Source organism: Lonchura striata, chromosome 1 (assembly GCF_050655825.1).
Source record: "Lonchura striata isolate lonStrDom1 chromosome 1, ASM5065582v1, whole genome shotgun sequence".
Lineage (NCBI taxonomy): Eukaryota > Metazoa > Chordata > Aves > Passeriformes > Estrildidae > Lonchura > Lonchura striata.
The window spans coordinates 84,374,133-84,388,604 of NC_140703.1; the positions used below are offsets into that span (position 1 = coordinate 84,374,133).

Genomic DNA, 14,472 nt, shown 5'->3' on the forward strand with positions numbered 1-14,472 from the left:
TTCTTCTAAGTGAATTTTGCATGAAAATGTCACTTCTTATTCAATAGGTAGGTATAGTGGTTCAGTAATGGACATGAGTGACAGCACCTGTATGCAGCAAATGAAATTCAAATGTCAGGTAGCAATGTGGTGAGAGGCCAGGAAGCAAGGGAGGCATGGGGAAGCAGAAGAGGAAGGGAAAGTACTCAGGCCCAAAAGAACACATTTTCTCCTGATGAGATTTGGATCTGTGGGCATTTTGTTTAATATTTGTGATTAGAAGTATTTTTGGTGGAAATTGCAGGGCTGCTTATAACTAAATTGAAGCCCCTTAAGAAGGCTTCTGGGAAAGTTTTATTTAGCTTGAATTATATATGTCAGAATACCTATGTGCATGCATATCCCTTTAATTGGAGTTAAACTTCAAAGAACTTCAAACAATTCCTGTTTTTCATGGATGGGAAGAGCCAAGTTGTTACCTGAAGACAGCAGAAGTTCATGTTGAATCGTGATAGAAAGAACTATGTGTTTCAGAAAAGATGAAATATGGATCCTTTTTGAAGTTGCTCTGAAAAAAGGAGCTTGTATCAGTGCTAGTCCTGTGTTTCATAACTATGTAAAATATGAGTTGGTGTTGTACAACAAAGAAATCCCCTAAAAACCTAGAAATCAAAATAGAAAGTGCTTTGATACATGAAACTTGGCATCTTTTTAACATGTTTTATCTATAGCATTGCCTACGGATGCTGCACCACAGCAAAATGAAGTATTCAATACTATTTTTCTTGTGCAAAAACCTCCCAGCCTCAACTCCAAAGCAAATCAGAAATTCACCTTGGTCATCTAAGGACCACATGAAACATTGAAACATTCACTTGAAACATTCTTCACCCAAAAAAACTGTAGTTGATATTAGACCTAATTCACGCCTTTCCCGAGCAGTTCAATGATAATGCCTTTGCTCTGCTTTGGCTGCAGAACTCCCTCCATGCTAGGGGCATGTGCTGTGCAACCTGCACCCACTGTGAGAGCTTGTAGCTGGAATGGCAGCTGCTCTGCAAGGGCCAGCCCAGATGCTTCTTGGCTCACTTGGCAGGCTAAGGGCTGCCTGGGGATGCAGGAGACACAGGATGTGTCTAAGCCACCCCTCTAGCAGAGGGAGTTTGGGAGCATTCCCTGCCTGCCAGGCCATGTGTGGGTCAAGGAGCAGTTGGAGTGGGGGCAAAGTGAGGCTGACAGCAGGTATTGGGGATGCTGGCTTCTGTGGGACAGAGCTGGTGTAGGTGGGAAAAGCAGATGGGGGCTTTCATGCAAGAAAATTGCTTCCTCCTTTCTTTGCGGCTCAGGGCCTTGTGATTTCAGAAGGGAAAGTGCTCAGTTATGCAGGGAAATTGGGTCAGCTAGTGTACTTTTGATGGCTCACCTTTGACTGAGATATTTCCTCCATGTTACTGGCAGAGCCCAGTCTTTTGTCATTCAAGAAATTTTCAGAGTATCATAATGCTAATTGAATTTTTTCCCTGTACACGTAGAATAAGCCATCCCTGAGCTGACGTAACTGCCACCACCTTGCTCATTAACAAAGTTATGGTGGAAATTTTAAAGGTCAGATGACTGCAGGATGATGAAATGCATGCAAATAGACATGAGAAAACTTCTGAGTGGTTGTTTGCCTTTCGTGCCGTCAACCTCAGTCTTTTGTGAACTGTTAACACTGGAAAATTATAGTGCAGTAAATAATGGTGGATGTTCCATAGTTTTTATTTCCATACAGTTTGCTCCTGAGATTGTTTACTGACCTGGTTTGAGCAGTCTGTTAACCGTACACTCTTTAAAATACATCTTAACTTGTTAACTGTGTTACTATTATGAACTTGTAACCTCGTGTTATTTCTTTTTTCTCATATAGTTTTCCCTACACAAAATGGAAAGGTTGCTATAGTGACTGGAGGCACTAAAGGAATTGGTTACCAAACTGTGAAGCATTTGGCAAGACTTGGCATGCATGTGATAATAGGTAAAGTCATTATTTTCTTAATATAGTTTTTGTTTCATAAAGTCAGGGTTTTTTGTTTTGTTTTTTTTTTTTTTTTTTTTTTCTTTTAAGGTGTATTTTCTTTCCAGCATAAGTAAAGATATGTCAGGGGAATGTAGGATTATATTTTGCTAGTATTTAGCAAAAATAAAGATTGATTTATGTTTTGCTTTGCAAGATCTTAAAAAAATAGTGGGTGGGATTTTTTCTATAGGATTTGGAAGAGTTATGAAGACTTGTGAACTCTAACTTGGAAGAGTTAGATAAGAAATAAACAATTAAAAAAATCTTAAAAAGATTAATATTACAAAAAATATTTTAGTTCCTTGTTACTGGGCATGGATTATGTGTCAGCATTAGGGTGTACATGTTCATTAAGAGAAAGACAAATTAAAGAGTTGAAGGAGAATTACAGTGATTAGTGGGGGATGATCTGTGTTGTGAGGGCAGAGGAAGCCCTTATAGCTTCGTCCATGTAAAAACTGCACATTTACTTCTCAGTTTGTCATTGTAAGAGGCCTCCATAGGCAAGACAAGAAAATAAATACCGAGATATTCAGTGGTGTCAGTCTGAGACAGGCAATTCACCTTCTAGAGGTGCCTGTTTCTCTCCATGGGTAATAAAGAATTGATAAGCTGCCTGTGTTACAGTGAGACATTTGATGTTAGGTGAATTTCTGTACAAACTCAAAAACTGTCCTGTATTCACCATTTCTCCTTTCTACCACAGACACTATCTAGGAGATTTCTTATTTTTTAAAGCTTCCTCTACTATAAATATATACTTAAACAGTACTATGTTTACTAAGTCAGAATGTAGTATAATGAATACTTTTATGTTTAAAATGCTACATTTTCTCACTTCATCTTTCCTTAACTAGATTTTTGCCTAAACCACTATAACTTTTATTCCACAAAGTCACAGAAGATTGCTGTTTGAATGTTTAACTTTTATAGAGATTTTGCTCTCTCTAAGGTTCTGTACACATATCAAACCCACTCCAAACAATGGACAAGAGCATAGTAGCCATGTACTTTTAGTGTAGTGCAGTCAGTAACATTAATGGAGTTGTCCTGGAATCACACAGGTGTAAGGTGGAACACCACTTACTCATACATGTTTTAATGGATGTGCCAAACCCAAACGTCTGCAAAATGCAAGTAGCTGCTTCTTTACGTAGCTAAATGCTAGATGCTGCTAATGTAGCTAGATGTAGCTAATGATGTCAGCATTAATATTTCACTAAAATTCCTTTCCAACTTTAAGGTGGACTGCAAAAATATACTCAGAGGGAAAACAAAAAGGGTAATTTTCTTCTCTTTGTATAGGGTCATAGAAGCATAGAATTTTTTTTTCAAGATTTATTTTGTATCACTTTAAGTGATACATGTAACAAAATTCAGTGTGAGAGTTTTGGAAATGGGAAGGTGAGGTTTAGGTGCAGAATCTCTAAATAAGCTGGATTTTTTTTCAACTCATAGTCACTCCCACATTCACTCACCCTCACATCCATACTCTCATAAGCACCAAAATGTGTAAGCTCATGTGACCTTTGGAGCATCACCTGAGTATGGGAAAAGGTCATGCCAGCTGACAGTCCTTATCCTGTTTCTGTGGATCTTCTTGATCAGAAGTGACAGGCTATTTTATGGTCAGATCTGCCACAGAAGTTGTGCAGCCTCCTTCTCTGGACCTATTAACAATTCATCTGGATGTGCCCTATGTTACTTGTTCTGGGTGAAACTGCATTAGCAGGGGCATTGGACAGAGTTCCCTTCCTATTGGGTGATCTTTTATATTGCTCAGCAGCTCTTAGTACCTTTTTCCTTGTCTGCAATATATAGGCTTTGTCTGTAGCCTATTTTTAGGCTGGACTAATGGGAAAAATAATGGTATGGGTAGGAAGCTGCAACCGGGAGATGTTATCCTCCTGATGGCAGAGTGCATGGTCATGTGCTGCCAGTCTTCTGTGCTGTGGCCTTGACATGCACAGCACAGGAGCAGTGTCCTCTAAACATGTCTTTTGTTTGTCAATAAAGGGCATTCTTTTAACATTTTGCTCTTTCTTTTGGTGCCTACACACACGCTTCCATTCACTCTACAATTGTATCACTCTTACTATTTTCATCATGAATCCCTACAAATGTGAACTAATGAAATTAATTATAGGAAGCATTTGATGAGTAAGTCTTCCAGCTGATTCATTTCTTCCGAGCAAACTCTGACCTAAACACTGAGCTCTGTGAGTCACAGTCATCTTTGCCTGTGAAACTCCTCAGACCAAAGAGCCCTGTCAGTAGAATGGATAGTCCCAGGCGCTTTTCCAGCTGCAAGATCATAACAGTCTCAAAAGAACATTAAATGCAATGACCTTCCATCCTTGCTCATAACTGTTGGGCCCAAGTGTCCAGAGTATGTTTGAAATATCTGTTGGCACATCGGCATGCATTAGCACATTCTGCTTCAGGCCACACAAGGCTCAAATAAGATAGCAAGTGTGCTCAAGATTTCTCTAGAAATGTTTTCACCCTATGTTTGTATACAGACATGAAATTCTGTGAAAAAGGTGTGGATGTTAAATGAATTTGGGTTTGCAAGAGAGACATGTAGCTTGCATTCAATCATGCTCAGTCACTGAATGCTTGTTTCCCATTATAGGGATAAAGCAATAAAGGATGATATCCCTGCAGTAGGCAAATGAGTCAAGCCTGAATGTCTGATGTGAAAAATGAGTCACCATTTGTGATGGATGTGATTTTGATTCAGTTTGACATTTTAGAGGAGTAAATATTTGAAACAACCTACTTTTAAATCCAATCAACCAATGGAATGAGGAAGGCAAATAAGTAGAAAGCACTCCTTGTGGAGTGTGAGTAGGCACTGTATGAAAAGGCAGTATGTTCAATCCTTTACAGCAAGCGGTTTCATAGTTCTTTCAAACTTCCCTCCTTTCCAGTCCCAGCACTGGTGCACAAGACTCCGTCCCTCACTGATGGTTTCCCTCTGCAGGTGCTGCTCACCCTGCCCTCACCCTCTCCCTGCAAAAGAGGTTTTGACAAATGTTGAAATGATGCAAGTAATTTTCAGTAATTTTGTATATTTGTTTGATAGATTTCATTGAGGCTTTCTGCCAGCCTGCTTTTCCTGGGAGCTTTACTCAGAGTCAGCAGGGCTTTTACTTCAGGAAAATCTCATGTAGACAGCAAACCCCTTGTAGGTAAAACTGATGGCTGTGCCTTATCTTCAGAATCAAGCCAGAGAACTCCTGCTCCCTCCTATGCAATTTACTAGTTGGTAGATAAACTTGCAATTTTATTTTCAGAAAGAGAAGGTAAATAACACACTGTGCTCAGCAGTGACTGATATTGAAGGTAGTGTTTTGTGTGCACTTACAAATAAATATGCTCTTCACAATGAGGACATTAGAAATCAGGATATCCTGGTCAGTTCTATGAACTCCCCCAGCCTGCCCAGGGCATAAAACCCAATACATTCAGTTCTGGTTCAAGGTTTGCCACAGTTCTGTGAGTCTCAATTTAGAGTGATAAAAAAACTTAAACTATTCATAATCTATCCATCCTTGTTCAGAGCTGTTTAATTTTATGAGGATTCTGTGTTTGCATGTTAAAATTGTTCACTCAAAGAAGGAGAGCCTCTATTTGATTTTTCTTTTTTTTTTTTTTTTGTCCTTAGTACATTAATAAAAGAAGGCTGAGATAAAGTGTGATAATATCTAATGCAGAAGTTTTGATAATTCTATCTGAAAACAGAATGAATGAAAATAAAAAAATTTGCACCCGTACAACATTACACTTAAGCTGTTTGGTATAAAACTCCAGGTTCAGGAAAGTGTAATCAATCTTTACTGTCTGAGTATATCAGTGTCACAGGTTTCTAAGACAGGCTTGAAGGAAGCAATCTCATTATACTTATATATATGTATATATATTCAGGTGACTTATTTGAGCTATGCAATTTTGGCTTAAGCCCTGCAATTTTGGCATAAAAAATGTACTTCCATCACCAGATTCAGCGATTCTGTAAGCTCTGCAGGAGACTAAGAAGGAGATATTTCTGTCACCTCTTTCAGTTCCCATTAGTTTCCAATTTTCAAGCTGAATTCTCTGTACCATGAATCAGACAATTTGTATATTGTATAATACTACAAGATGATAATTAAATCCTATCAAGATGGTGCAATTCTTCATTTTCAAAGGCAGTTTGATTTAATTTCAATTGCTGAAAATTTCTATGGGTTACTTTAATAGTCTTTCTTTAATATATATAGGTCTATGAGATGCTTGGGTTATATTTTTTTTTTCTTAAAAAGTATTTATCATCCTAATTTCAGCTAGGCTTTTTTAGGCCTGAATGAGTTCTAGAGTTAGTCGGGAAGTGTCAAAATTTTTCCAACCTATAAAAAGTGGGTGGTGATTTCTTTTTTCTGTATAAGCATAAAGGAAATGCGTGCAGATTCCTTTATAATTGTGACTCAGTTCAGGTTTTATCATATCAGTGCACTGTAATCAGGGTTATGAAAATCTCTGTTTACACTACTGTTAATTATGCACCATGCATGTACACACAGCCACACAGTTTTCCAAATATGTACAAATTTTGTCAAACACATTGGTCCCTAAATTCTCTTGGAAGACTGTCATGTCTGTACTTGTTTTAACATATGGTGCTTTCAACAAATAATTTTATAGGAAGAGCACATAATGAAGTGACAAGTGCTTCAAATTGTATCAAACTATTCAGGGTGATAAAGACCAGGGATGTGTGAAGAATTGCAGGAAGACCATAAGAAGCTGAGTGTTCAAAGGCATGTACAGCAAAATGCCATTCAATATGGAGTGATGGACATGGGGAAAAATTTTAATGCCAGAAGAAGATGTGATGAGTTCTGTGTCAGCCATCATCACTTTGGAAGTAGACCTCAGGGTCAAAACAGATCATTCTGTGAAATTCAGTGGTGCTCCATAGGGTGCAAAAATCAAAACAAATTTTAGACATTGTTAGAAAATGGACAAACTAAACAGACAATATGAGTTGATTCAACTGTATGAATCCTTTGTGGGCCAGAACCTTAAATACTTTGTTGTGTTCTGGTCTGCCTATTTCAAAATGGTTTTCAAGGATTTAGAGGAAAACAAGTTTTATCAGGGGGATGGAAAGGCAACCTTATGAGGAGCAACCAAATGGGCTTGAATTCTTCAATCTGTTCACTGTCTCTGAAGCATACAAAATGAGCAGCTAAAAAGATATAGAGCTTAAAATAGTATCAAGACTGTTACAAACTCAGTATAAACACAGTATTAGACGTCAAAAAAATTCTAAAACAGGTCACTGTGATTAAAACCAAAATCCATCAGAAGTGTAAAAGTATTTTTGGACTAGTATCTGCTGCATAAAACCTTAAACCATCCTTAGTAAAGAAGTGTAAGGTGGACAAATACAGCTCTGGGCAGTTTTGGGAAGAACACTGTGCACAGGCCAGTAAGTGTTGTTTTTATATTGAAAAATAACTCAGCATTTAAAAAATGTAGAGTTAAATATATGTTATTGGAATTTTGGAAGAGTTAGTGCAGTTTTTCTAGATGTTTATTTAATTTATTCATTAAACATTTATGCTTAATGCTTTGAAAAATTCAACAACTATGTGAATTAATCCTGGTTTTCAAAAGCTTTTGTTAAGATTTGTGCCAAAAGATTTAAAGTGGCTGGCTTGTCTTGAGATAAGAGAAAGATCTCTTGTAGTTTAGTAATAGATTAAGAGGCAGAAAACAATATTGAGAAATAATTTATCAGCTTTGAGATGGAGCAAAGATACTTGTGGTCTCATGTTCAGTACCTTTATAAAATATAGATACAGAATACAGGGTGAAGAGTGAGATGATGCATTTTGTGCAAACGTGTTTAGGATATAATAAATTATTTGACTCTGATAATTAAAGGATTTGAGTTCCTGACATGTAAGGAGAGGCTGAGAGAGCTGTATTGAGCCTGAAAATGAGAGAAAGGTTAGGGGGATGTTTTCCAGTGTAGAAATACCTAATGGGAAAAAAACCCACTTACTTTTTTTTTTTTTTTTTTTTTGCATTGTGGGTGGTCAAACACTGGCACAAGCTGCCAAGACAGGTTGAGGAGTCTCTATCCTTGGAAATACCTGAGATCTGACTGGACATGGTCCTAGGCCACCAATTGTAGCAGAGAGTGGGTCTGGGTGGTGTCCAGAGATGCCTTGTGAAATCTTAACTACTGTGAAGCATAGGAAACAATCTCCCAATAGTGAATGACTATGTTATGAAGGGATGGATAAATACTAAATACATAGTGTTAGTAAATGCAAATACAGAATATGAGAAAAAGCAGACACGCCTATGTATTTACAAGAATAGGACCTAAATTAACTGCTAGTCAAAGAGTTAAATAAATATTGTGATTTACTGTTGAAAGCTCTATGTACAACATCATCGATATTTTGTGCCAGTCATAAAGGCAAATAAAATTATATTACTTAGCAGGAAAGAAGATGAAAACAGGACAGAAAGCGTCCCTATTCCTTTATAGAAACCATTGGATCATCCTGTTGTGCATACTCAAAAGGAGTCTGGTTGAACTGGAAAAAACTAAAGAGTGATGGTTAGGAGTAGAGGATGGCTTTGTACAAGGTGGGGCACAGAACAAAGGTTCTTCTGCTTCCAAACAGATGACTGAGGTGTGGTACCATACAGTTATGGATGGTGTAGAAAGTGAACGAGAAGTGGTCATTTCCTGTATTATTGTACACTGAGTAGAGATCATCCAACAAAATAAAAAATACAACAACAAATAAGCTACTGAAGTACAGCCTTTTGAATGTAATTAAGTTTGTCATTTAAATCATGGAGCCTGCTGTCCCAGGACTCTGCCATCTTTTCCTTGAGCTTTTCCTGCTACAGGTTATTGTTGGAAAGAGGGCATTTGTCTATATGAATCTTGGGTTTGAGAAACAGGGTCATTCTTAACCTTATGTTAGAACAGGTGGGTAGCTGAAACCTAAGGCAATAATGATAATTTCTTTTCTCTTTGCAAATTGACATTCTCTCCCTTGCTAATTTTTTGCTTCTTTTCTGAAAGGAACACTTACAACAATATTTTCACCTTTCATATAAGAAAGGCATGTATTTAATTGTGACTGCTGTGTGATGAACTCAATGACAAAAGACATGGTATCTCTAGACACAAGGAAGTTCGTATCATGTTCACAATTTATGTTTTATATCTGGTCACATCCTTCTACCTAGCTTTATTGAAATCCATACCTTAAATATTTTACAGATGTGATCCAAGATCTGTGTTACTTTTATTGAAGATTTTATAAATTCCTTTAAAAGAAACCTTAAAAATTCCTCAAAATCCTACTTGTATTGAGTTCAAATTTCTCAGCCTTGAAGATTTTTGGGGGCAGTTATTCCTCTCTTTTAGGCATATTCTATTTTTTGTGTACCAGCTGACAGAATTTTGTTTTTCTCTTGAGGCACTGGGTGCCCTCACAAGCCCTGCCTTCAGGCTAGTCCTTCAAAGAAATCAGTTCCCCTTCAATTATAATGAGGATTATGCTACTCCGAGGGGGCGTTTTGATTCAAATTTCCATTTGGAAACTTTTATATTCTGTTGCACATAGGCTTCTAACCATTATCCTTTGCAATTCCTTAATCAGATGGTATACACATAGACAGAATTGATTACTGTACCACCAAGCTTCTTCTGGTAAATATGTAATAAGAGTTTATGGGCACCACTTCTGAAATTGGGTTGCTTGAAGTCAGCACTGGGGAGAGGGAAGGACCATGGGGCATGCTGCACACCCTGGAAAGTTATCCAGGGAGTTTCAGGGAGTAACTGATCTGTAATTATGGCCCCGTAAGTCAGGGGATGAACATTATCTCAGGTTCCCCAGGCACTGATGAATGAGGGGGTCACATTTGCTGGCACGGGGGGTGTGGGGAGAGCTGGGGGGTGACAGCCAGCACGGCTGCCCTGCCACTGGGCAGCTCTCACTCCTGCCTTCCCCTGGGGCTCCCTGCTCTGGCCTGGCACAGGCTGAGGGGTGCTTTGTGTGCAAGGTGGCTCTCAGGCTCCAAGCTGGAGAGGTCAGGTCTTTCTCTGGACACCACATGCTGGTTGCCTTGAATCTTCTTAGTGTTCATCTCCAAAAGTTTTTATTTGTCTTAATTTTGTGCTATCTTACTGAAAGTAAGAATTTTTTTCCCTTGAAAAACTTAGGTAAGCAAAGGCTTTTTGGATTTGTGGGTTTATTCTCTCCAGGCAACCTTAAGCTTTACGGACTCTGTTGTTGATCATAGACTATTTAAAATTTTTTTATAACGCCCTGAAGTACATTTCCTTGAAGCATCAAGATTGCAAATTCTTAGTTTTGCAAAACACCATTTGGAAAAGCTCTTGCTTTCTTTCTTAGGATCAGTCTTGTACATAAATTCAGTGTGAGTGGTAATTACTCTTTTGAAGAGATAATGACATTCAAAGAAATTAAAAATATTGTACAAAAAATACATATAGATGTATCAGAACCCCTTAACTAGTGATAATCCCTTAACTATTCTGGCTTTCTATGGGCCATACATTTTCAGCTTTGCTCCGACTGACCAATCTCTGTGATAATTCTGTTGAAATTCCCAAAATAACTTTCAGTGTTAGGATCTATTTAAGTGACTAAGATGACAGAGCCTGACATTTAAGATAAGATCCAAAGCCTATTGGTGCTGATAAAAATTTTAATATGTACTTCTCTGGTGTCTTCATATCTTTGACTTATGGTGTTTATGTAAGTAAATGTGGAGGAGACGTGTAAATTTCTTTGAATAAAAGTTGTATTTAAATAGGTTTTCCTTTTTTTCAATATTTTATTAATAATTATATTTTTTATGCCTTTGAAATGATATCTGATTTTTATACAGGTGCATCTGTTTAGAATGAATTTATTTTTCTATTATTAGTGTTTTTTTCAAAATTGATTTTAGTCAGAATTGTTATTGAATAAGTCTCACCCAAATTCTTCACTATTCTTGGTGGACTAAGTGGAAAAAAAACTTATCAGGTAGGGCACCGAACTGCTTGCATAAACAGTTCTTGAGACAACTATATCTATTTTGAGTTCCCAGTAGACATTTTAAATTAGCATAAAAAGCAAGATTATTATGGTTTTGTGTACTTTGATGATCTAAGCTCCCAAGACAATGAATCCCTCATTCTCAAAGCTTTTTCTAAGATTCCCTCACTGCATAAAATGCATGATCTCTCTTCCCTTTCTTACCCTTCCCTTCAAACCACTTGAATTCAGAGTAGGCAGATCTTATGTTACAGATGCTATAGCACTTAAAATTGATAAATTCTGGTATATGGAATATATGGAAATGATGGTGAATCACTGAAAAAATATCCAGCCAGAGGATTATTTTGTGTATCAAAAAAATTTTAAAAGAATCATGGTAAATATTATACATAAACCAGCTGACAGCGCTAAGAATTTGACCCTCATCTAGTAAACCATCCTGAATTTAGGGTGCTATATATCTGTTCAGTGCACTTGAAGATTGTGCCCTTTAGTGACCCAACTTCAACAAGAAGATGCAGATTAGTTTTGCTTTTCCCAACCCAAAATTGACTGTGTTAGCTAGATGACTTAAAATGCATTAAAAAAAAAAAAGTTGAATAATTAATATAGCACTTAAAAGAGGTTGATCTTTTTGATGCCTACTCACTTTGCTTAGAAGATCCCAGAAGGACACAGGAGAAGGGAAACAGTGCAAAAGTGCAATGTCCCTTTCCTCTCCCACCCACCCTGGCAAGGGAGTGCTGATCTCCTTAACCTAACTCAGAAGCTGAGATTAGCCTCTCAGGTTCATGGTATCCTTCTGATCCAAGTGTCTTTGGACTTTTTGTACAGATTTTGGTCATTGTTCAGTGTCTTTATTCTTTCTTATGGGATTTTCTTTGAAAGAAGTGTTTCGAAAACCTCTATTATTGTGGCAGTTTTCACTGAAGCTATTTCAATTTTGCAATATTCCAGCCTTCAGCATCTGGTTTTCAAACTCTGTTTGATCAGGCTGGAAACAGACATCTGAAGTGACTGTTTAGCAAAATAATATTTTTTTCCCCCAGTGGTCTAGAGTGAAAAATATGTAAATATGAATAAAATGAACTCATTTGGAAGGCATTGAGCTTTAGTGAATAACCATTTATATAACAGCAAAATAAAGCAAATTAAAATTTGTTGTGAACATAAGCTCTTTTAAAAGAACAAATTAAATGAACATACTGAGAGTTATAGCAAGACACTGGAGGCTTTAATAAGCCTGATCTCTGCATGAGAGGTGCTGAATAAAAGACAAATCAAATAAGATGTTCACAGAATTGGCACATAAGTATTTGTATTTCTAGCATAACACTATCCAGCCTAATAACAACACACTGACTTTGAAATCCTACTCTAGTACATTACTTGAGGTGAAACAGTGAGGAAAATTTATCTGCTGCCCATAAACTGTGCACAAATTTCCACAGAAATGGCAGTTTCACTGGAGGGTTTGTTTGTTGAAGCTGCATCTATATCTGGAAATTAGCATCAAACTGAATGTTTTTCTTCTCTACAAGGCTGCATGATTTTAAAGGGGGAAAAAGATCAAGAAGAAAATACTGCAAATATATGCTTTGTTGTTTTGGGTCTTCCTTCCTTCCTTCCTTCCTCCCTCCCTCCCTTCCTCCCTTCCTCCCTTCTCTGTCACTCTGAGCAATATAAGTCCATAGTTAATGGAATTTATAGACAACAGTTGTACACCTTTATGGCTCTAGATTTTATGTAAGAATTATTTTCTCTCTGGTATCTAGAATGCTAAATGTATTAATTTTGTCTAAATTTATGTAAATGTTGGGTTTTCTTGCATATCATAAAAACAAAGATGTGTTTCAAGTCCTTTTTTTAATACAGAAGCACAGCTAAAACTCCATTCTCAAAAGAATGCATCTTAGAGTAAATACAAGCATGTGCCAGCTAATGTGAACAGGAGGCTGAACCAGATACCTCCTGAGGTCTCTTCCAACTTCACCTTATTCTGTGGTGCTGTGAAAGAGAGAACAGGATACTTGCAGGCTGGCACAAGAAAAAAAATCTGTATAGAAACTTTGGCAGAATTTTATATAATGAGGAAAAGAAGGAGGCAAGTTCATGAAGTTCATAAGAGATACCAATATTTTTATCCAACTTAGATAATAAACAATAGGTATTTTGATGTTTCATTCTATGGAAAATATTTATGGATGGATAAATTGAATATTTATTTTAAAAATCTAATGTGTTAACAGTTCCTGTATCTCTTGTGCTTATGTTTTTTCCTTTGATATGTTGTAAAAAAATTGCCAAACAAATGTCAGACAATTAGTAACCACCTACCTAAGCTGAATGGCACAAAAGACATTTTTGTGCTGCTTAATCACATTTTATGTAAGCACTAATAAATTCTCTCATGAGCTTTGAGACAGGGTAGTCAGGACTTTCATTCAACTGTGGAAGTCTTCATTTTGGAAAAAGAGCAAGAGGAAGTCTGCTCTAACCTGTAGTGATGTTTTTGCAGAATCTGGATGTGATGTAATTCACTTGTCTCACAGACTCAAATCTCAAGTCTGCTGGTCCAGTAGATAGTCCTATTTTATATGAATAAATGAGATAAACTGGCAGAACTTGTGGGAATCACAGTGCATTTGTGCAGCCCTCTTTGAAAGCCTCTGCAGCACACCTTCCCACCTAAAACTTCATACTGGTTTTGTACTGTGGTTGGCACTTCATAGGAGCCGATCTTTAAATTGATTGCGTTGCTAATTTTTCATTTTCTGTCCTTTATCAGCTGGAAACAGTGAAAGTGATGGCCAAGAAGCAGTGAGGAAAATAAAAGAAGAAACTTTGACTGGAAAAGGTACCATATTATAAAATTTTCTTTAAGAAACCTTTTTTCCTCTTTTTGCTGTCAATCTCCTTTTATATCAGGCCCCCTTGTGTATCACTAAATTTCCTTTTTAAAACTGAGGCACTGGAACAGGTTGCTCAGAGCAGTTGTAGATGACTCCTCACTGGAAGTGTTCAAGGTCAGATTGGATGGAGCTCTGAAAAAACTGTCAACTGGATGGTGTCCCTGCCCATGGCAGGAGGTTTGGAACTAGATGCTCTCTAAGGTCCCTTCTAACCCAAATGGTTCTGTGATTCTATGAACTGAATTCCTGAAATTAATCTGACTCGGGGGTGCAATGCATAGGATATTTTTTAAAAATGTTTTCTGCCTTTTTTGACTTTGCTGTTTGTTGTTGAAAAAGGGTTGCCTGCAAGTTACAGTCTGCCTGCATATGTGTATGATTTCATAGATGGGAAAAAATTCAGAATACCAGTAGTTTTTGTTAAGGG

At 37.3% G+C, this 14,472-nt stretch overlaps 1 protein-coding gene across 4 annotated transcripts in view; it reads left to right on the forward strand.

Moving 5' to 3' along the window:
- Positions 1-14,472, forward strand: part of DHRSX (dehydrogenase/reductase X-linked) — a 160,549-nt gene that overhangs the window by 34,189 nt on the left and 111,888 nt on the right. For 3 of the 4 annotated variants that reach the window (XM_021546634.4, XM_085582182.1, XM_085582174.1), the window contains exons 2-3: positions 1,889-1,996; positions 13,922-13,990. In XM_021546634.4, coding sequence (XP_021402309.2) covers positions 1,889-1,996; positions 13,922-13,990 — 177 coding nt within the window. The remainder of the gene's footprint in view (positions 1-1,888; positions 1,997-13,921; positions 13,991-14,472) is intronic. The other variant, XM_085582165.1, reaches the window with a different exon arrangement.